The sequence below is a fragment of the Apiospora phragmitis genome (genome assembly GCF_038363925.1).
Source record: "Apiospora phragmitis strain CBS 135458 chromosome Unknown utg000007l:1.0-2108841.0:1.0-2111359.0, whole genome shotgun sequence".
In the NCBI taxonomy this organism is placed as follows: domain Eukaryota; kingdom Fungi; phylum Ascomycota; class Sordariomycetes; order Amphisphaeriales; family Apiosporaceae; genus Apiospora; species Apiospora phragmitis.
Window position 1 is genome coordinate 1528940 of NW_027117405.1, and position 20412 is coordinate 1549351.

Below are 20412 nucleotides of genomic sequence, written 5' to 3' on the forward strand. Positions count from 1 at the left end.
CCACTACGGGAAAGCTGTGAGTGATTGAAACGGAGTGGACCCCTACTCCGTTTCCACGGTTCAACCCCATTGGCCATTGGAAGGTGCACCGTAATAGCACCACCCTAAGCCACTACGGTCTTAGGCTCGACTTCTGCAGTGCATACCCCAGAAGGCGGTCAAGACAAAAAAGATCGATACCGATGGCAGAAAAAAAAGTTCAGAGAGATGCCATCCGTTTGAAGTTTGAACTTTTTGGTGGGGTCGCAGCTTTGCTCAGATTCTCTGCAGAGAGATTTGGTGGTTGCAGACAGTAAGAAGTAACACAATCCAACCGGGGAATTTCAATCTCCCATCTCTTCATACGTCGGTTGCGCTGCCACCATTTCTGCGCTTTCTGCACCCCAGAGGTTTTAACTATCTAGTCCGAAACACCATCCTCCTTCGCTTTGCGCCATGGGTCGGATCAAGAAGAAGGGCCAGTCCGGTGCGGCCAAGAACTACATCACAAGAAACCAGGCAGTCAGGAAACTCCAGATCAGTCTGCCTGACTTCCGAAAGCTGTGTATCTGGCGAGGAATCTCCCCCGAGAACCCAACAACCGGAAGAAGGCCAACAAGAGTGCTACCGCCTCCACGACTTTCTACTATGCCAAGGACATCCAGTATCTCCTGCACGAGCCACTCCTACAGAAGTTCCGAGATCAGAAGGCTTTGGAGAAGAAGATTTCCAAAGCTCTGGGAAGAGGCGATGTCACCGACGCTGCCAGACTTGAGCGCAATGCCGCTCGCCCAGAAAAGACAGGCAGACCGCCTTACACCCTCGACCATCTTGTTCGCGAACGATACCCGACCTTCGTTGACGCATTGAGAGACCTGGATGACGCTCTTTCCATGCTGTTCCTGTTTGCCAGCTTGCCCTCCACTCCTGCTGTTCCCGCCAAGATGATCGCTCGCTGCGAGCGCCTCTGCCTCGAGTTCCAGCACTACTTGATCGTCTCGCAAAGTCTGCGCAAGTCATTTTTGTCCATTAAGGGTATCTACTACCAGGCCACCATTCAAGGTGTTGACATCCTGTGGCTGGTGCCTTACAAATTCAACCAAAGGGTTGTCGGCGACATCGACTTCCGTATCATGGGCACTTTCGTGCAATTCTACATGACGCTGCTCAAGTTCATCAACTTCAAGCTCTACAGCTCAGTTGGTTTGGTTTACCCGCCCAAGTTCGACCAGAACAGAGACGAGTCTGCCGCCGAGTTGGGTGCCTTCACACTCGAAGGCAACGCAGCCAAGGCTCTCGCGGACGCCTCCGCTCAACCTCAGATCACCGATGGTGAATCTGAGAAGCCCACAGACCCCAAGACCCAGGCTGCCGTAAATAAGCTCATCAAACAAATGAAGGACACTGGCGTCGAGAGCCAGCAGGAGGTGGCTACAACGAGCACCGACGCCGAGGATGCTGCCATTGACAAATTCGAACCTGCTGCCCCGGGTGGTGACATACTGCCGCAACCAGTACATTCCAGCGGAGATCCTGGATCGCTTTTCGCAAACTGCACTTTCTTCTTGTCTCGTGAGACCCCGAGACAACCTTTGGAATTCATCTTGAAGGCATTTGGGTGCAAACGTGTGGGTTGGGATGCTGTGCTGGGAGATGGAGCATACACTACACACCCCGAAGACCCTGCTATTACCCACCAGATTGTGGATCGACCAATCATCCAAGCCGCCCAGGAATCTGGTGACAACCAAACTGCGCAGAAGCTAGGCCCGAACCAGCGAATGCCAGGTCGTATCTACGTGCAACCTCAGTGGGTATGGGACAGTGTGAACGACGAAGAGTTGAAGCGGCCGGATCTCTACGCACCTGGTGCGCAATTACCTCCGCATTTGAGTCCGTTTGTACAGAGCACACATGGTGGTTATGATCCCACGATACCCCTGGAGGATCAGGAGCCAGAAGAAGAAGCCTTACAGGATAGCGACGAGGAGCTCGAGTCGGACGAGGACGAAGAGGAAGAGGAGGAAGATGAGAAGGCCGATGGCGATCTGGCTGTCAAGGCAATCAAGGAAACAGCGGCCGACGGCATGGATGTTGCTGGATCATACGAAGACGATGAGGATGAAGAGGGCGGCGAAGGCGACGACACATTTGGTGGCTTTTCAGAAGGTGAAGATGCAGACGCTGATGATGCCGATGCTGATGAGGAAGACCCCGAGCTTCAATATCAGCGGGAGCTTATTGCTGAGATGACTGGACAACCCGTCGCTCAGAAGCCTGCACTGAACCCGAAAGCCAAGGCCAAGGCAGATGCCCGAAAGAAACTTTTGGCCCAGGCCAAGGAGGAAGCAGAGGACATTGAACGAGCCAAGGGCATGCTCAGCAAGAAGAAGCGCAAGCTGCATGACCAGATGATGTACACCAATAACAAGAAGAGCGCCGAAGACCAGAAGCTGAGGGAGAAGAGAAGGAAACTGGAGAAGCAGAAGGCTAGAAAGGCACCAGCATAGTTGCGGAGTTATACAAGGGACTGTAAGAGGAGTTTCATGTCATTTCATTCATACTTGCACGGTATAATCCAGCGTCTCAATGAACGATTTGAGAGCAACTTTCCTGATCAGCATGCCGGATGTTCTTCCAGTTTCAATATCGTTAAGTCGTCGCCGTCAGTCGGGTTCTCTTGAGCTATATATAATTCTGTATAGCCATATAGAATCAAGATGGCGTCAATATAAATCGACAAATCATTACATGGAGAATTCGAGTATCCAGAGGCGTAGCACAGACACTCAACCGCAGCGATTTGTGACTCGCTGTTAACGCTCTGACTCGGCCGAGTGGTACATAGTAGCCACTATTGTCCCCCTTACTCGTTGTGGTTGGTCTTCTATCTAGAAAACGCCCCAGTTGAATGCAACCCTTCAGCATCTGAAAAAAATAATCGTGAAAGTTTTCTGAATATAGCCAACAGTTGACAGGAACATATTCGCTATTGAACATCAAGCGAATGGATGCCAGAAGCTGTAGGTTTAAACGACGCGGCTTACCAAGATGCAGACCAATTTTAATGAAGGAAGCGAAGACCGTTCTGTCAACAATGAATTAGTTGAAGGCGACGATAGTGGTTCTTTCCATCAGCCCACGACAGGTCTAATGACAACTTCTTTCGCAAGAACGCCCCTCTCGTCTCGCCAAATCCCGGGGAACCCCGTCCAGGCTCCGATACCCGCAACGAACCTGGACTATGCATTGATACCAGATCCCCCACTGCAACTCGAGGGGGAGTCTCCCTCTACCTCACATGATATATATCTCTTCCCTGAAAGTACTACGTATTCCTCCGGCAATCGCGATACCTCGCGACCAGTGCAGTCCAGCTTCAGGATGCCAGAAGAATTAATACGGATCCCCTCCGGAGCGTCCGTTCAGACCCATGACTCCATTTTGGAGGCAACTGGGAGGACTTACCAGTCTTTCCGAGAAGGCCGATATTTCCTCCCCAACGATCCCGTGAGCGCTGCACCCACCCTCATGATCGGAAAGAGTATGGATGGACCACCGCTCACCACACTGCTATAGGCAGAGCAAGACCGGTTAGATCTTCAGCATGCCTCTTTCGAACTCGTGTTGGACGGCAGGCTTGGTCTAGCGCCGGTACACGAACCCAAATTTGTGATAGACGTAGCGACGGGGACAGGTATATGGGCTAGTGATTTTGGTAACCCCCCTCATCCCATCTCAAGAATAACTTCACGCCCTTCTTGAGAAGGCAGAAAGAGACTGACACTCATATGTGTATGTGTTGTTTAAAAGCTCGACAACATCCGGATTCTCATGTCGTCGGGACAGATCTGAGCCTGATCCAGCCAGCCAACTCGCCACCTAACTGCGAGTTCATAAAGGAGGACTCGGAAGATGAATGGGTTTTTCCGCAGTACAAGTTCGATTACGTACATCTGAGAGTGGTATGCATGCCTGACTACTACCTACAACATAACTATCAACCAACAGGGCTCACTCGTGTGTTTAGGTATACACATGCTTCAACGACCCTCGCAAAGTCATGAAACACGCGTTCGATAACCTGAACGAGGGTGGTTGGATCGAGTATATGGACTTTGAGATCGAGCTCACCTCCAACACGAGATCGGTGGAGGGTGAGTATTGACAAGACAGAACTGCGAACAATGCAACGGTGTCCCTGATCTAATACAATGTTTTAATTAGGCTCGGCGGTAGGGAACTGGGCAAGCCATGCAGTAAGCGGCGCTGCCGCACAGGGCCGGGACATCAAGGTAGCACGGCATTACAAGGACTGGCTCATAGAGGCTGGGTGTAAGTACCCCCTTCCTTCGCTTTCTGCCGAAGGCCTGCCACTAAAGTTAAGATGCTTGTCCCAGTTGTCGATGTTATCGAGTGGAAGTTCGAGATGCCACTCGGAACGTGGCCAAAAGAGCCTCGCCAAAAACTCATCGGCGAATACACGCGGACCAACGCCTACGAAGGGGCTCGAGGCATCGGCCTGAAGATGATAGCAGGCCTGGGGCTGCCTCCGGACAAGGTTGAGGAGATTATCGAGGATGCCAAGCACGAGATCAAAACCAACATCAACGATTACGAGGCTTACTTCCCGGGTAAGTGGAGAAAAGCCCACGGAGTTCTTACCATCTGGATTGCACTAGGTGAGATCTTGTCACTAACAGCACACATCTTAGATATGTCGTGTATGGACGGAAACCGCACCGGACGGAAACGAAAACATGATGCGTTGTTTAGGTCACCATTACGACGGCTATCAATCTAACACACAAATGAAAAGGGGACCCAATCACTTGGACGATGCAGCAGAGTCCAATATGTTAAGAAAAGCAGCACTCGGAACTGTGCTTCTAGGGTGCCATTGAAGTAAATGTTCACACCAGTAAGGATTATATAGATCGCCTGACGCTACCTGGCACGCGCGGGCAACACGCCCCCTGCTTCACATCATGTTTGGTGACAGAAGTTGACTAAATGCTCACCCTATTAGTTCTTTAACGTCTCTATCGTAGATCTATCAGTCGACGTATGAACTTTAGTGGGTCCAAATTAATTCTCCCAGCATGGGCTTTTTCAATTGCTTCAAGTTAAAGTTAAAACGGCTCCCAACCGTAACAGACGGAATTCCACAGAAAAAATGCCCAACCACCAGAGAATGATGCTGTAGGCAAAGAGGATGCGCCTGGGCTCCGACTTGCGACTGCAATTGCATTTTCAACTCATAACGGTACGGAACGATGGCGCAGGCTTCTCCTGACCAGTATGAGCCGCCCTCATCCGATGAGGATGGCCACAACCGCCCAAATCGCTGGGATGGGCCGTCTTCAACTTGGCAGGACATGGCCAGCCAAGAGATCGCCACCTCTGCTGCGCTGGACGAGATCCGGAACCGTGACCTCACCGTGCACTTGTACAATGCATTCGCTCTCAAGCGTCAAGACGGTGCTGGTCGTGCGCCGGTACCTGAGCTGGTAAGTTTCCTGGCACTTGGGCTGGAGACGTTGTTACATTGCAATTTTGGCTGACATTGGGACGTACAGGATATCAATGCTCAGACGGGCCAGGCTATTCGACCTGATCAATGGGAACCCCACGCTAACTGGTCCGCATGGCCTATGCCCGCAGCCATTGTGCCCCCCGACGACTTCATGAAGCGAGCTGAAGAGCGTGGTGATGGCTTCACGGTCAGGCGCCCCATTACCGGCGCCGAAGGGGCCGCAAGCTTTGCCCTCGAGGAAGCGGTGTCCGCCACGGCGCTAAGGTTCGCTAAGGAGAAGTTCCAGGCAAGGCCTTGGCAGGAGGATGACATGATCCTGACCGTCCCCGATGACACGGACGGGAAGGAGGAAGTGGCACTAGATGAGTCGGACTCCGACGGAGCTTCGAGATCGCGGCCGGGATCGAAGGCTTCGCCACTAAAGAAGGAGGAGCAGCTGGACTCTGACCTCGATAGCTCTTCGGACGGAGGCTCGGGCTCGGTACCTCCTGGGCCGCATTACTTTAAGCCTGTGGTGTCTGCAGATGATGCGTTGTCCTACGACCTACTCCGCCCTTCAACCCGGCACATCTTATCCAAGCTCGACGCCACTTTGATGGTTCTGCACAAGTCCAGGAACGCTGCAGTCAGTTATGCATCGGAGTCGGAGTCGGACAGCTCAATCGCATCGGACGCAACAGCCAAGAGCTCGCAACAGGGCAAAAGAGCACGTGGGAGACCTCCTAGGTCAGCCCTGGCCATGAGATTGAAGAGGGCCCAGTCAAAGGAGGCCGATCCTGCCTCCAGCCAGACCGAGGATCCTGGAACCGTATCCCGGGGAGAAGAGGAAACTCCTCCTAAAAAGACAAGAGGCAGGCCGAAAAAACAATACCCTCGAATGGATGGAGAAACAGATAAGCAATACGCAATCCGCGTTGCAAGAATACGGAAAGAGCCTAGACCAGTATTTAGCGACGACTCGGAGACTGGTGTTGAGCCGCAGAGTGATGCGTCTGAACTCAAGCCCAAACGAAGGCCGACCGCCAGGCGCAAAGCCTCAGCATCGCGCGACCCATCCTCCGACCGCTCTAGCACAGTTGGCAAGAAGAGAAGGCGGCATAATCTGCGCGACTGGAGAGACGTCCTGGGTGCTGCGGTTGTTGCGGGCTTCTCCCAGCCCGCCCTTGACCGCGCCGCGAGGCGATGCGCCGATCTATTCGGCCAAGCTTTGGAGTTGCGAACCATGGACGAGGACCCGGCAGTGTCTGACAAGGTGCTTCAATACACGCCAGGTATGGAACTGCCTAACATGACTCGGCTCCTTCACCATGAATCCGAGGATGAGGAGATACTAGAGGATAGGCGCGGCCGCCGCGCACGATCCTCGAGTGTCGTGTCCGAACGCTCGCGGGCTCCTTCACGGAGCGTATCGCGAAATCGGGAGCGCAGCGGATCTGTGTCTTCCAGCGGGGCCGGCAACACTCTCTTCTGCACGGTGGAGCGCTGTCCCAGGAGCATACGAGGCTTTGCGCGGAGCGACAACCTGCTCCGGCACCTGAGGCAACTCCACGGCCTCAGTAACGATAGCGTGAGGTCGGTGGATGTTGATAGCGAAGATGAGATGATGGGGGCAGTGCATGTCGATGGCTTCCTGAGACCCATCAGGGCGCGGAGGGGGTGGCGAGGTACTACTACTAGTACTAATGCTACTACTACTACTACTACTACTACTACTACTACTACTACTACTACTACTACTACTACTATACCTCCGCCCGGGAAGAAGAAGAGAGGGCGGCCGGCTAAACGAGGCGGACCTAAGAGTAGCGAAGTGGCACGGTCTGATAGTAGTATGGATGGACTATAGTAGTAATAGCAAATGTTTATTCCGCATTATGACTGCACGAGGGCGTCTCCTGAAATGAAACATTTTACCCTGACACCTATACGACCGTGACTTATTGCTACTTCACATTCTCCTTTGAGGCAAACTGCCTCTCCGCCTCATCCGCCAGCTGCTCAATGGTATCAAATTGCCACTCGTAAGCCGCCCGGTCCTTGTACTCCGCCGCCTCATCCCCGTGAGTCCCATCCCTCCACCCACCACCGCCGCCCTGCGCCGCCCCCCCTGGAAATCCACACGCTCCGGAGCCCCATCTGCCTCGCCGGCACGTGGTCGACCGAGATGCTGTGCGCCACGTGCAGCACCTCGTCCTTCCTCTCGACGCCCAAGTCCTCCCGCAGCGCCAGCACTGGCCGCTCCTCTTCCCCTTGTTGGCTGCGGTACGGGTGCCCCGGCGGCAGCTGCGAGGTGATGGCGTGCAGCGGGGCGGAGAAGCCGCGTTTCCAGTCTATCAGGGTGCCATAGCAGTCAAAGCTAGGTGGTAGGTAAGCCGAAGTCAACTAGGGGGAACTTGCATGTATGATCAATGTTGCGGGGGGTCGCCGGTCATCTGATTTATTTGGGAAAAGGGTGTGAGTGAAGTGAAAAAAGGGGGAGGGAAGGAAGAGTGAGGTTGAAGTGGTTGACTGGATGGCAGGCTGGTATACTCACCTGAGGGCTTTGCATCCCGTTAGATCTGGGACCTTGCGAGGCTCACTGGCCATATTAAAAGTCACACCGGGATCAGATGGAGGTTAAAGAAGTCGTGAGGTTGGAAGCTCAAGTAACCTTGGAGTACCAATTGCTAGTATGGCCTTGAATTTTGGATTATTATATTAAAGATGCTCTTTTAGCAGTTAAAACAATACTGGGCAATCCCGAACTTCCAATTGTATAGCAAGAAGTAGACGAGATGACGTCTGATGATATATGTAGCCACGCAAGTTTTCCTCCTACGTAAGTGGAAGCCTTTATAGCGAAAGATTGACATCACCGCGTGGCATGTTGTCGATCCCAGTTCCCCTCATTCATGTACCGACACTTGCCGCCGTTGGCCTCCAATTAATGGAACAGAGTAGATGGATGAATAAAACATCAAAATTATTTGTAAACCATGTATATACTGTAGTGTAGACCCACAAACGTCAGAGGGTATCAAGCATACTGGCTATCCCTATCGACACAAAAAGCATCCTGTCACCAAACCATCAACACGTACTTCCCGTGTCTAACTGCAGACACTCCAACACGCCAAACACCCTACAGTATGAGAAAAGCTATGCGGACCCCCCAATAACACCTATCAAAACGCTGACTGGTTTTGCGCAGACCCTCCTTTTTTCGAGACAGTGGCTGGTATACCATCGTTTGCACGATGACCATGCCAGCAACAACTTCTTCTCCGCGAGCCAGCTAATTCAGCCTGGGGCTCTTTCTCCTAGAAACGCTTTGAGCGAAGATCTCCCCAGCTCTGCCTGCGGAGCCCGTGCCCACGACTGTCATAGGAGGCGGGACATTCTCGCGGCCTTCGATGGCGGCTATACTTCTTTTGTTGCCCTTACCACCCATGGAGCGGGTAGTCCTGCTTTTCTTAAAAAGCGGCATCTCATTGTCCGCGTCAGGTATTTCGTTTGCCATTGAACCAGGCCCAATAATCACACTGTATCCGTTGGTGCTGCTAGCTGTGCTGGCTCGGGGATTGTAAGCCGAAGCCGTGGTAGGGTTGACGTTTGGGTGGATCTCACGTAGGCTCATGGACAACGGGTTGCGGTCTGGTAAAGGGAAGACCTGGTCATCCGAGGATTCTCGACGCGATGGGGACATGTTCTCGCTAAGGGTCAGATCTGCATCAGCGAAGACACCGCTCGGGGGGTTGGCCGGTTGATTAGGCGATGGCGCCCCATGCAATTCGGCAATCAGCTTGGCATGGTCCTTGGTCTGCGGGAGCTCTTTCGGGTACTCATAAGCCATCTTCTTGGGTGTATCGCCTGTAGGGTTGTATTCCTGCAGTGTAGTACCACTGATGTCTTCACGCAACTCGGACAGCGGTTGGCAGATGTTTTCCCCAAGGGGCTCAAGAGCATCCTTGGCTGCGTCCGTGGCAGAGTCCATCTCGGATTCAAGTTCCTGCACACAGGAAAAGGTGCCCTTGAAGTGTGCGCCGATGTTGCTATACGACTCCTCGACGGTCTCGGACAGGCTTTGTAGCGATTTGCCGTGTTGATTGTGATGCTCCGAGTTTTGTAGCTTTGCGCGTGTCACGAAGTCGTCAAGTGATGTCATCTGCTCGTCCAGGTCCGTCATCTGCTCATCCACAACACGCACAGTCTGGGCATGGACCGACTTGGTCGTGGCCTGGATGGCGGTGCTGTATTTGTTTGCAGCCTGATAATTTGTCAGTACATACCATTCACGAAAAGGGGCAAAGTTGCTTACGTTCCAGTCATCTTGCAGTTTCGTCTTCATCGTATCTCGCGACTTGGCTACGTCGCTCAGAAGCTGTCCTTCCTTTTCGCTCCAGCCATCCATACCCTTCGAGTACTGCGAGACACTGCCTTCAAAGGCGCTGTTGGTTTCACGCACGCTCTGCCGAATAGAGGCTGCTCTGTTGGCTAACCTGGACTCCTGAAGTTCGGCTTGAGAGTTGATGAGGTTTGTAATCTGCATTAGCAGATTTTGCCTTTCTTCAGCGGCTTGACGCCTCTCCTCGCTGATGACTTCCTGAATCCTGCTGGAAACAGACTGATTTGATAGAACAATTGTTTCACTGGCTTCCTCAAGCTGCGTTCGGAGACTATCCGACTCCTTCTGTTGCGACGTGATGTGTTTCAGCAAATCCTCGAATATCGACTTGAAGTCCTTTCCTAGAGACGCATACGATGTATGCAGCTGGTTATGGAAGGCACCCAGCTCGCTGAGGACATCCTGAGCGATCTTCTCAGCAGCTCCAGCAATGGTCTGAAGACTCTCACCAACTCTCTCCTTGATGTGGTCACGGACTTCCTGGATCTCTTCGAGGACTTGGTCCATCTCCTCTTTCGACCTCTCCTTCCGCTCTGTAAGCTCCTTCTTCGACTCGGCGAAGAGCTCCAGATGGGACTCGAGGAAGCTCTGTGTGGAGGACAGCTTCTGGAGTTCGGACTGCACAAATGATTGCATCCTCTCCGAGATATTAGAGATATGCTGTTCTTGCTCGCCGCGGAACTCTTCCACCCGACTCTCGACCAGCGACGTGACGTCAGACACTTGCTCCTGAGCTGTACCCCAGTTGTTTCGATTCAAGGCCTGAAGGTCCGACTTTCGTTTGTTCTTGGCATGCAAGCCGCTAACATGATTGACAGTCCTCTGAAGTGTCGAAATCAGTTTACCGCCAACCGCCCGCATTTCTTCTTCTGTCCTTTCGTGCGCCTTGCGAATGTAGTTCTCTTCCGCGAGCGACTTACGTGTCGCTTCCAAGACCAATTCAGTTTGGTCAAGCACGCCCCGCGTGTCGCCGAGTTGAGACCTTGTCGCGTCGTGGTCCTCCTTCAACCCCATGAAATTAGACGTCAAGGAGAAAAGCTCCTGGATCTTGTTGCGTAGGTTCGATTCTAGGGTTTCGATCTTGGCGCCTTGCTCCTCGGTTTGAATCCTCCTTGACTCGCTTTCAACAGTCATCTCCTCGTATGCCTCATTCGACAGATATACACCATTTCTCTGCCTCGTGGTGATCAACTCGCCCTTCAAGCGCTCGATTTCGTAAGCAAACTCCTTTAGGAGAGTCTTCTTGTTGATCATTTGGTTAGCCTGGGGCTTGTTACGGATATTTTTGGCCCTGAAAGCGTAGTCAAGTGTTGATATGGTCTCCTCCAAGTTGCTCTTGGCAGGAGATACCGTAGCAATGATGCAGGTCTTCGTGCGCCCTCCAAGCGAATCTTGCAATAGGCGTGTGAGTTTTGATTCTCGATAGGGAATGTGCGCGTTGCGGTCGGTTAGGGCGTTGATGACCCTACCGAGAGTGAGTAGACTCTTGTTGATCAAGCCAGCTTCAGCTGCTCGCTTGTTCTCGGCGCCTGATCTTTGGATGTTTTCACTGCCAGCAAGATCTACCAAGTTAAGCTTGCCAGCACTGACATAGTCTTCTCCGTCTTCTCCAGTTCTCTTGATGCAAGCGGTGATAGTGAACACGGTATGACTGCGACTGCTCAGATCGTTGCACTTTGTTGCAGCAACTTGTCTTTTCAAGCTCCCTTCCTGGAGGAGTTTGATACCATCAGCTGCCGATTTGATGTGCGACTCTTCCATTCCCTGTACAACCGTCGTGGCGTGGCCTTTCCGCGATGTATCGTCGAAGATCTTTAGCTTTATGTTGTCCTCTTTGGTGATGAGATCGCGCAGCTCCTCGTTGTAGAGTTCGATAAAGGAGCACTTGACAATGCTGTCGGTCTCCTCCAGCTGCTTGAACAGTGAATGTAGTACTCGGGGTATGATACCCGCTTGATCGGCTAGCATGCCGAAGGTAGTGGTCATGTCACCAGACATGGTATATGTTTTGCCGGTTCCAGTTTGGCCGTAGGCGAAGATGGTGCAGTTGTAGCCTCCGAGCATCTAAGCAGGTAGGTTAGTCGTGATTGATCCTTGGGAAGGTGCCTTGTTTACTTACTTCCTCCAGAATGGGCTTGACAACATCGTCGTAAACTAAAGCCTGATCGGCTGCTTGCGAGAAGACGCGATCGAAATTATACGACTTGTTGCTTAGGGCACTCGGCCCCATGGAGAGCTCAACGATATTTCCCTTACGGCCTTGGGTCTCGACCACGACGGCGCTGTTCTCCTGAACTTCGCGCTCGTTGCGACCTCGACAGCGCACGACAACATTAATGTTTGTCTCTTCGCCGATACCCTCAATCTCGAACTCGCGTTCCTTGCGCTTGGCACTCGGGGTGGCGGTAGCAGATACCGACAGAGCAGGTGAGGGTGCAGCAGTGCGATCTATGCGCGAGGCAGCGGCGGCATTGTGCTGCACCGGGTGTCGTAATGCGGACGTTCGGTTATTAACTGGTCTCGTGCTGTCGCGCGTCCCATTATTAGCTGGCCTCGCGCCGGCGCGCCCGGCAGCACCAAGCCGCGTGGGAGCGGCCGAGGTCTCTCGCTCCGCGTGGAGCGGCTATTCATGGCGACAACAGAGGTAAGGTGATGTTGTTGGATGAGTAGAGATTGTGGATGGTCGAAGAGTTTGAGAGATATAAAGCAAATTCCAAGAACACGCTCATGCGCAGCTACTGTCGCCAATTACGACAGGACTATTGGGAATCGCGAACAAGATTTGACAAAGCAGAATTAGGGAAGGGTGACGTCTGCACGGATGTTTTGGCTGAAAATGTAAACGTAGGTAGGTAAGGTTGAGCAGCAAATCAATCAATTAACCTGCAAGCAATGGTCAGGGCCCGGCTTTGCTGACCGAATTCAAATCGTCCCACTGCATATATCCCTATCCTCTCCACTTGGGGAGTCGCGATCCGGGCTCTCCACAACTCCAAGTTCATAACATAAACTCGCGATTGCCGTAGCAATTATCAGTGCAGGGGTATGAGGCTTGGCATTTCCATTTGGGTGGCTTATCGCAGAAGGTGGGGTTGTCTCTCTGCATACGTGCCATACGTCCTCCTTAAGTTTAACCAAAGAGCATGCCTGACGCCTAACGGCTTACAGCTTAAGCAATGCTCAGCTCAATGCTATGCGCGCCTTGTGACCCCTCTTCTGCCACCCCCCATTTCCCCAATCCCCCTTGCAGGAGGCACCTAATTCCAGCGGTCAACGGACAGCTGCGACTGGCCCGTGACCCCATAGCTCTTCCGGCCGCGGCAGTGCGATACGTCAAATGACGATGTTGAGCCGGCGCCTGGCACGCCGCTCACCCCCTTGGTAAATCAGTCATCCCCAACTCCAGTCTGGTTTGCATGTACTTATTCAAGCTGGCTGGTTGCTGGTTTCCTTCTGCAAACAAGCTATGACTCTGCATAACCTTAGGCTTTATCAATCTGATTTCCATTGATTCCTCAAGCTGCTAGGTCTCTGGGGCTAGACTCTAGGATGCACCGACAGTATTCCGTCACGTAATCTCCATCCCGGTCTTCACCTCTACACTGTTGTATAAGCCTCGATTCCACCTGCCTAGCTTGTCCATTGTACCAAGCGATTAGTACTGCGACTGTAGTCACGATCTCGTTCCATCGACCTAGGGCCCAGCTCAACTTAGTACTGGTCTTGAGTTGCTGCTGCTATGTCGGCGGCCACCTTCACTGCGACGCTCCACCCGGGCGTCGCGCTGGGTTTCCTGGGTGAGCTCTGTCCGTGTCGGTATTAGGACGACCACTGCTAACATTATTCAAGTGCTGGGTGCTTCCCTTCATGACATTCTGACTCGCCTGAAAGCCGAGCCGCAGCGCTTTCCGAAGCTTGACCTCGTCTATTCGCCGACGCAACCTGTGACCGAGCCCGTAATCCTGACGTTGCCTGCGAACGGTATCCGACTACGCTTCGACGGACCCGAACAGCGCCTGAGGCTTATCGAAGTCATCGACTTCACCAAGAACCGGATCACATATGGACAGTCAGAGAAGGAGCTTGTTAAACCGCCACCTCTGCCTGGTCAGGGTATATCATCCCCCAAACTGGGTGCCGAGTCATCATCAGGCCCAGGCTTCCGGACCATCTATCACCGCCTGATGGGACCTACATATGCCGGAGAATACATTCCACCTGCCGAGGGGGACATGAACGGAGTTGGGACGTACGTCTTGTCGTACCCCGGTGTTGCGTTTAGTTTCCCGCTGCCCGAGGATATGTACTCTCCGGACAAGGATGTCGTAGCGCTGCTGTCATCTTCTGCCAGCCAGACAGCCTGTTCCATGGCCATCTTCAACGGAAAATCCTGGGCCGAAGCTCGCGAAACGTTGTGGACTGACGTACTCCCCACCATCAAGTCTGCTTTTGTGTTCAGCAAGAGTAGGGATGTGGTTCCCGATGAGATCTCTCTAGTGAAGATTCATGGAGGAGGCCGATTACAGTTCTACAAGAAATGGACCAACTCGTCGGTTTGGGTGATACTTGGAGATACAACGCCGCAGGAGCTAGTAGCAGAGCTAGGCCCCCCTGATGCCATATACCGCAAGAACGACCAGCGCATGTACATCCACAAGGCACGCACAGCCAGCCACAGTAGGTCAAGGTCAAATGGTAGCAACTACAAGCGACCCGATGACCTTACAGACACCGACCAGTCTTCGGCTCAGATGACGGGTTCTGATGACTCGGAAGATGAAGCTATCGAAGAAGAGTTCGTCGGAAACGTTTCTGGGGAATGCTTCTTCAATTACTTCTACTTGGGGTTTGACATACTGGTCTCACCCCCGGTATTACCTTCACGGCCGCCGCCATCTCGTGCATCAGCGGCGAATGGGGACGTATTACCTGGAGAAAGACCAATCAAAACAGACATGCCAGATCGCCTTGTTGCTACAAAGCTTGTGCTGCACTCTAACGTACCCGGGTCTTATCCTTTCAACAGACATCGCCGATGCCGATGGGAGATACCTTACCTGTCCTCAGACTCGGATCCGGTTGCCAATTCAGAGACCGTGTTCAACGACCTTGAAGAGCGGCTGCGGGAGGAATGGAAGACCACTTTTACCTCAGAGTCCGAAGCCAACCAGCGGCAGCGCGGTATGGTTCTCAACCGCGGTTGGGGAGATAGTCCGGGGAGTAGTTGCGAGTTCCTGGGTGGTTGGGAAGACAGTAGCGGCGGTATGGCTGCTAAGAAGTTTGATGGCAACGAGGATTCAACAACGACCTTATATGGATTCCCAGGCCTTGTGTTTGAAGTGCTCAAGAACGGTTACGTTAGTGCGGTGACTGTGTTCTGAAGCCGGGTTGACTTTCATGGTGTTGGGGAGTTTGTGGACTTGCATGGGCTGCTGTTGTGGGCGTATATTGGCCTACACGGCAATAGGGGTTACAAAGTGGACGCTAGATATTGTTGATGCGTACGTCGCGCCTAGACAAACAGCCAAGATTAGATTCGTTGGTTAAGCCGTGCCTGTTTCACCCAATTATGAAGATGTATTTTCTTAGTGTGATGCGTGAAATGTTAGGCCCAAATGGGCCTGCGCTTGAGCATGAATAATTACCTACCTATCAACAAGACAGTTCATAATCCGTAGCTTCGCCAACCCGGAATCTGTTACGACGTCCTCGAACTAACGTAGTTACTGCCAGTCACCACTAGTCGTTCTGTCGCTAGCTATCCCAGAGACCACGGTGGCTATTTACACTTAGGGTATTTCATAAATCCTAGGCTTTTATAAGGGGGAATCTGGCTCCAGGGTTCGCAGCAGCGCGCCCACCAAATGCAAGCTACCTGTAACAAGCACTATTGTCTTCTCCGTCGCATATCCTTGGGTCGGAACGCTTTTCCTTGCCTCCGAAACCACATCCGCAACATTGTCGCAGACTACCACCTGGCTCTCTGGCGACAGCCGGGCGAAGACCTGTGCCCCAGCGTTCTGCACAGACAGATCCCTCTCGGCCTCGTCGCCCGATCGCGGCTGTAGCTCGTTCCGCGTAAAGGCTGCCTTGTCAAATATGGCCGCCGGGCTCAGTGTCGAAGCGCTCTGCTGTTGGATGCCAGAGTACAGGCCCTCCAGCAGCTTGGCGGCATCTCGCTCCTGCTGGTTGAACAGCAGCACGTGCCGGGTGTTCGTCGCGGTACTGCGCTTGGAGGCAAACCAGCGAGCTACTTCTCGCAGGCTCTCGGCCGTGTGCGCCCCGTCTATCAGCCAGGTAATGCTGTCTTCTTGTCTCGTTTCGCATCGACCCCTGAGTCGCGCTTTTCGTAGACCTTCCGCAAACTCCTCGGGGATGGAGCTGAAGTCGACTACCGCTGTTGACTTGTCGCTGTCTTCCTGTTCCGGACTGGCCAGGACCCGAAGATGCTCGCGCGCCGCGCACACAGCGAGCGCCTGGTTATACTTCTGGAAATCACCCTCCAGGCCTCCGACCTCGTCAGCCCGGACGCCGCCCCACGCCTCGACAGCCTCGTCCGGCACCTCGACCAGCTCGGCGCCGCGCTCCGCCGCCCTCCGGCGCAAGACCTCCATCGTAGCCGCCGCCTTGTCGTCGTGGCCGTCACCCGCGAGCCTCCGCGTGAAGCACCGCCGGCCCGCCTTGGCCACGCCGATCTTGTGCCACGCTATCTCGGGCAGGGTGCGGCCCAGCATGCCGACGTGGTCGATGCCGAGCGGCGCCACGACGCTCGCCGTGACCGCCTCGGCGGGCAGCACGTTGGTCGAGTCGTGCTCGCCGCCGATGCCGCACTCGACGACGGCGCTGCGCACGCCCTCGCGCAGGAACGCGTGGAAGGCCAGGATGGTCAGGAAGCGGAAGTAGAAGGGCTTGGTCGCGGGCCCCTGCAGCTCCGCCTCCGGAGTCTGTCGTTCTCCTCCTTCTTGGCCGTCGCCGCTGTGGTTTGGGTGATTGGGGAGGAGGAGTGATGATGATGCCAAAGCCCCGTCTTGCGGCCGAGCTCCGCCCGCGCCGCCTCCGTGAACGCGTCCCAGACCTCGAAGAAGTAGCGCGCGAACAGGTCCGGCGCCAGCGGCCGGCCGTCGATCATGATGCGCTCGCGCACCGAGACCAGGTGCGGGCTCGTGTACGTGCCCACCTTGCCTGCGGTGCCGGCGCTGCTGTTCACGAGGATCGACGTCAGGAAGGCGCAGACGGAGCCCTTACCTTTGGTCCCCGCCACATGAATGCACTTGAGCTGGGAGAGGTCGCGCTGCGAGAGACCGGCGCGGCCGAGCCAGGCGAGCATTTCCGGGATGGCAAGGGCATTGAGGTCTTGGGGCTTGCCGCTGCTCTGGGACGCTGGTGCAGGTAGGATTGGAACAGAGAAGAGAGACGTCACTGCCTTGTTAGACTGTAGCGAGGAGAGGAGTGAGAGCGCAGACTCGTAGGTGCGCGCCATGGTTGGCGAAGACGAGTATCGCCTCGTCAGGAGTGAACCCCGTGTAAGTGACAGGCTACTAGCTATTATGCGAGGTCTGGTGGTCTTTTGTATAGTAAATGCAGCAAAGAGACTAGTGGATGGTACCTTGACCATTCTTGAACTAAAGTCTCAGATCCTCCCAGGCATTATTTTCTGGAGCTGTTGCAATTATTTGTCTTCTCAATTGGCCATCCTATGAAGCGTCTTCCGTATTCGGCGAGTTGCGGAGTACATGATATTGACGAGGAGTCTCTGTTCTGGTGGTTGGATCCTTTCGCGAGTCAGATTGCTATTTAGTAGACGGACAGGTGCTAGCCAGCTGGCAAATATCTCCAGGTGCAACTTTATGGTTAACTACTTTTAACTTCTTCACCCCCTTCTTGATGGTAGTGCATGATGTTTGCTTCATTGGGCTGGAGACGGTATTCTATAACTCTGGTTTAAGTAATGAGCCTGAAAATAGCCTTCTACGTGATCCGTAGCAGTCAGTCGATGGGATAACTGGCGGTAAATTGCATAGTGATAGCTGCGGTGTTCCAAGACGTATGAAGTTATGGACCTCTGAGGCCATAGGAGCAAGTTTCCAGTATTACATATGCTATACATAGCTGTACTTGCCTTTAATCAAGTTGCGTGGGTGGATGTTCCCCTGGACGCACTGGACACGGCACTACGCCTCTTGTCTTCCCAGGCAAACCAGAACTGCTGCCGTAGTGACCTGGAATCGAAGGGCAATCAAATCTAGAGGTGTTGCCTTCGTGAATGAGTTAGACCGCTTGCTCAGCTATCATGGCAGCGATCTCCTTCCAGACCCCCCAGACCCTGGGCGACTTGTTGTGCTGCACATTGAACTTCCCCACGGCCCTAAAGTTGTACCACTTGCGCGTGGCGTTCTCGGCCGCCGTGTCGCGCACGTAGTTGACGATGCCGAGCCGCTGGTTGGCCGGGCGCAGCTCGGAAAGCTTGACCTTGCTGATCCGTGGCTTCGCGATGGCGCTCATGGTCGTGATGTCCAGCTCCGTCGTCTGCGCCTGCGCCGGGAGCCGCCGGACGAAGCTGCGGAGGGCCTCCTCAGACATCCGGGCGAAGGGCGGCAGCCGGAGGTGCATGAAGGAGACGACGGGCGACGTCAGGTAGCCCACGATAAATAAGGGCCCGACGGCCGCGGCCAGGGCTGCAGAGTTGGTTGTGTTAGCAATCCGCGGAGGTAGAGCCTAATGACGGAAAGGTAGATTTCATCTTACTTCGCAAAGTTGTGTCGCTCCATCCGGTTTTCTCTACATAAGTGGGCGTTACCACGAAGCCGAAGAAGGCGAAGACGAAGATCGTCGACAGCTTCAGACCTGCTAAGATGTTACTTGATCTGCCTACTATTATATAGGTTTCGCAGAAAACCAACAGGCGAGAAACGTGACTCGGCCAGTTCCAGCATGATATATGCACAGCCGTTCCGGGTACACTATATATCGCTTAGTCGATGAACTGATGGATTCATTCTATTTTAGAAGTATGGGCCTCACTGTATTTCCGGTCAGGTGCTGCCTTCAATCCATTCGCTGCCGGTTTTGTCGTAGTGGTGGACGCAAGCCTTCGACATAATACTTGGCTAGGACTACGGAGCGACGCACAACGGGTCGCAATTGAGGTACGACACAGCCGGAGACCCATAGGCCTTGATTGGGCATTTCTCAGCGCTGTTACGAAAAAGCATATTGGCAAATTCGTGGAATCCGCCGTCATCGTCAATTTCTATCGAGTGATGAGATGAGGCACGTTTGATGTTCTGAGTTTTACGGGGTTGTTGGGTGCTGGCCTTAGCGCGCAACTGCTCACAACGTCCGTATCCGCCGTCCAAATGCAACATCCAGTTGAGATACACAACATTGGGCAATCATATTATGGCCAATTCACATAGGGAACCGCGGATATTGTGATAGAATACGAGTACTATTTTGCATTGCATCAGTGGTGGCAGTCATTAACTTCCTGCACCCAAGATTCGTCCGGTACAACCACCACTTAAATAACGTTCTTGGTCAAGAACTCGGTCCACTGCTCCTTCGTCCAGCTTGAACTGATGTCATTCGCGACAACACCATCGTAGACAACGGTAGGCGAAACGTGGATGCTCACCAACCGCGCCATCTTGATCAGGACCTTGAGGTCATTCGTGACCTGGTTCCCGGAGTTCAGCGAACCATTCTGTCCGGGTTTATCACTGATCTCGAGCAGCTCGTAGACCTTGGCCTCGTCGACGCCCACGCCGGCCGCGACCTTGGCGAGGCGCTTGTAGGTCTGGTTGCGGGACTCGTTCACGACGCTGACGTCGAAGAAGTCCTTTTGCTGCTGGAAGAGAGCGTCGCTGAAGGCCCAGAACTTCTCGGGCGCCACCTTGAGGACCGCGACGGCCGCCTCGTGCGTCAGCGTCGACGACGGGTGCCACGGCTGCACCTGGTGCCGGAAGATGATCTCGAGCCCCGCCGACCACTCTGCGCTCTCCTTCACCAGCGGTACGACCGTATGGTACAGCGTGTTGAACTGCTTGGCGCTGAAGGGGCACACGTAGTCCAGGTAGACCTCGAGCGTGTGTTGGCTGGAGCTAAGGTCCGGGGTGGCCTCGCCCGAAGCCGGGGCTCGGAAGCGGAGCTTGTGGGCGGCGTATTTGGGAGGAACAGCCATGATAATGTTGTGTTGGTGTTTTCCCCTTAGTGTCTGTGGTGAGATGTGGTTTCTACTACTGGTAAATAACTAGAATGGTGAACTGTTTATATGTAGAAGGGAGAATTGCCCGTCTTCCTCGTTCTCGTCCCACCTGATCTGCAGGCTATGACGCGATTGAAGGTTAACCTCCCGCTCAGGTGGCGGGGTAGGAATATTCCATTACATGCACCATACTTACCTCAAGTATTCGCCATTTTTACATGCTATTGCTCCGTGATTTCAATATGTTTGGAATCTTCATAATAATAATACTTCCATAAGATGTTCCATGATCCAAGTGGCCGCAATGAT

The 20412-nt window shown here is 53.6% G+C and overlaps 9 protein-coding genes across 9 annotated transcripts; 4 read left to right on the top strand and 5 right to left on the bottom strand.

The window, feature by feature from the left end:
• Nucleotides 1-435: 435 nt before the first annotated feature.
• PG994_007419 (pescadillo) lies at nucleotides 436-2489 on the top strand (the record flags this gene model as incomplete). The annotated part of the gene is made up of 2 exons (XM_066858828.1): nucleotides 436-520; nucleotides 571-2489. The coding sequence occupies 2 exons, from the start codon at nucleotides 436-438 to the stop codon at nucleotides 2487-2489; spliced, it is 2004 nt and encodes a 667-aa protein (XP_066715770.1).
• Nucleotides 2490-4042: 1553 nt separating this feature from the next.
• On the top strand, nucleotides 4043-4842 carry PG994_007420 (uncharacterized protein; the record flags this gene model as incomplete). Its single annotated transcript, XM_066858829.1, has 4 exons — nucleotides 4043-4136; nucleotides 4207-4314; nucleotides 4380-4613; nucleotides 4799-4842. 4 exons carry the CDS (start codon nucleotides 4043-4045, stop codon nucleotides 4840-4842), a joined length of 480 nt encoding a protein of 159 aa, XP_066715771.1.
• Nucleotides 4843-5255: 413 nt separating this feature from the next.
• On the top strand, nucleotides 5256-7361 carry PG994_007421 (uncharacterized protein; the record flags this gene model as incomplete). The annotated part of the gene is made up of 2 exons (XM_066858830.1): nucleotides 5256-5489; nucleotides 5559-7361. The coding sequence occupies 2 exons, from the start codon at nucleotides 5256-5258 to the stop codon at nucleotides 7359-7361; spliced, it is 2037 nt and encodes a 678-aa protein (XP_066715772.1).
• A 97-nt stretch (nucleotides 7362-7458) lies between these two features.
• On the bottom strand, nucleotides 7459-8101 carry PG994_007422 (uncharacterized protein; the record flags this gene model as incomplete). The annotated part of the gene is made up of 3 exons (XM_066858831.1): nucleotides 7459-7608; nucleotides 7637-7871; nucleotides 8049-8101. 3 exons carry the CDS (start codon nucleotides 8099-8101, stop codon nucleotides 7459-7461), a joined length of 438 nt encoding a protein of 145 aa, XP_066715773.1.
• A 688-nt stretch (nucleotides 8102-8789) lies between these two features.
• On the bottom strand, nucleotides 8790-12840 carry PG994_007423 (kinesin-ii 85 kda subunit protein; the record flags this gene model as incomplete). Its single annotated transcript, XM_066858832.1, has 4 exons — nucleotides 8790-9761; nucleotides 9813-11963; nucleotides 12019-12522; nucleotides 12817-12840. 4 exons carry the CDS (start codon nucleotides 12838-12840, stop codon nucleotides 8790-8792), a joined length of 3651 nt encoding a protein of 1216 aa, XP_066715774.1.
• A 798-nt stretch (nucleotides 12841-13638) lies between these two features.
• On the top strand, nucleotides 13639-15280 carry PG994_007424 (uncharacterized protein; the record flags this gene model as incomplete). Its single annotated transcript, XM_066858833.1, has 2 exons — nucleotides 13639-13696; nucleotides 13749-15280. The coding sequence occupies 2 exons, from the start codon at nucleotides 13639-13641 to the stop codon at nucleotides 15278-15280; spliced, it is 1590 nt and encodes a 529-aa protein (XP_066715775.1).
• A 435-nt stretch (nucleotides 15281-15715) lies between these two features.
• On the bottom strand, nucleotides 15716-17379 carry PG994_007425 (folylpolyglutamate synthase; the record flags this gene model as incomplete). The annotated part of the gene is made up of 2 exons (XM_066858834.1): nucleotides 15716-16874; nucleotides 16916-17379. 2 exons carry the CDS (start codon nucleotides 17377-17379, stop codon nucleotides 15716-15718), a joined length of 1623 nt encoding a protein of 540 aa, XP_066715776.1.
• Nucleotides 17380-18167: 788 nt separating this feature from the next.
• On the bottom strand, nucleotides 18168-19111 carry PG994_007426 (uncharacterized protein; the record flags this gene model as incomplete). Its single annotated transcript, XM_066858835.1, has 3 exons — nucleotides 18168-18574; nucleotides 18645-18763; nucleotides 19029-19111. 3 exons carry the CDS (start codon nucleotides 19109-19111, stop codon nucleotides 18168-18170), a joined length of 609 nt encoding a protein of 202 aa, XP_066715777.1.
• A 308-nt stretch (nucleotides 19112-19419) lies between these two features.
• Nucleotides 19420-20079, bottom strand: PG994_007427 (thioredoxin-like protein; the record flags this gene model as incomplete). Its single annotated transcript, XM_066858836.1, has 1 exon — nucleotides 19420-20079. One exon carries the CDS (start codon nucleotides 20077-20079, stop codon nucleotides 19420-19422), a length of 660 nt encoding a protein of 219 aa, XP_066715778.1.
• Nucleotides 20080-20412: the final 333 nt, after the last annotated feature.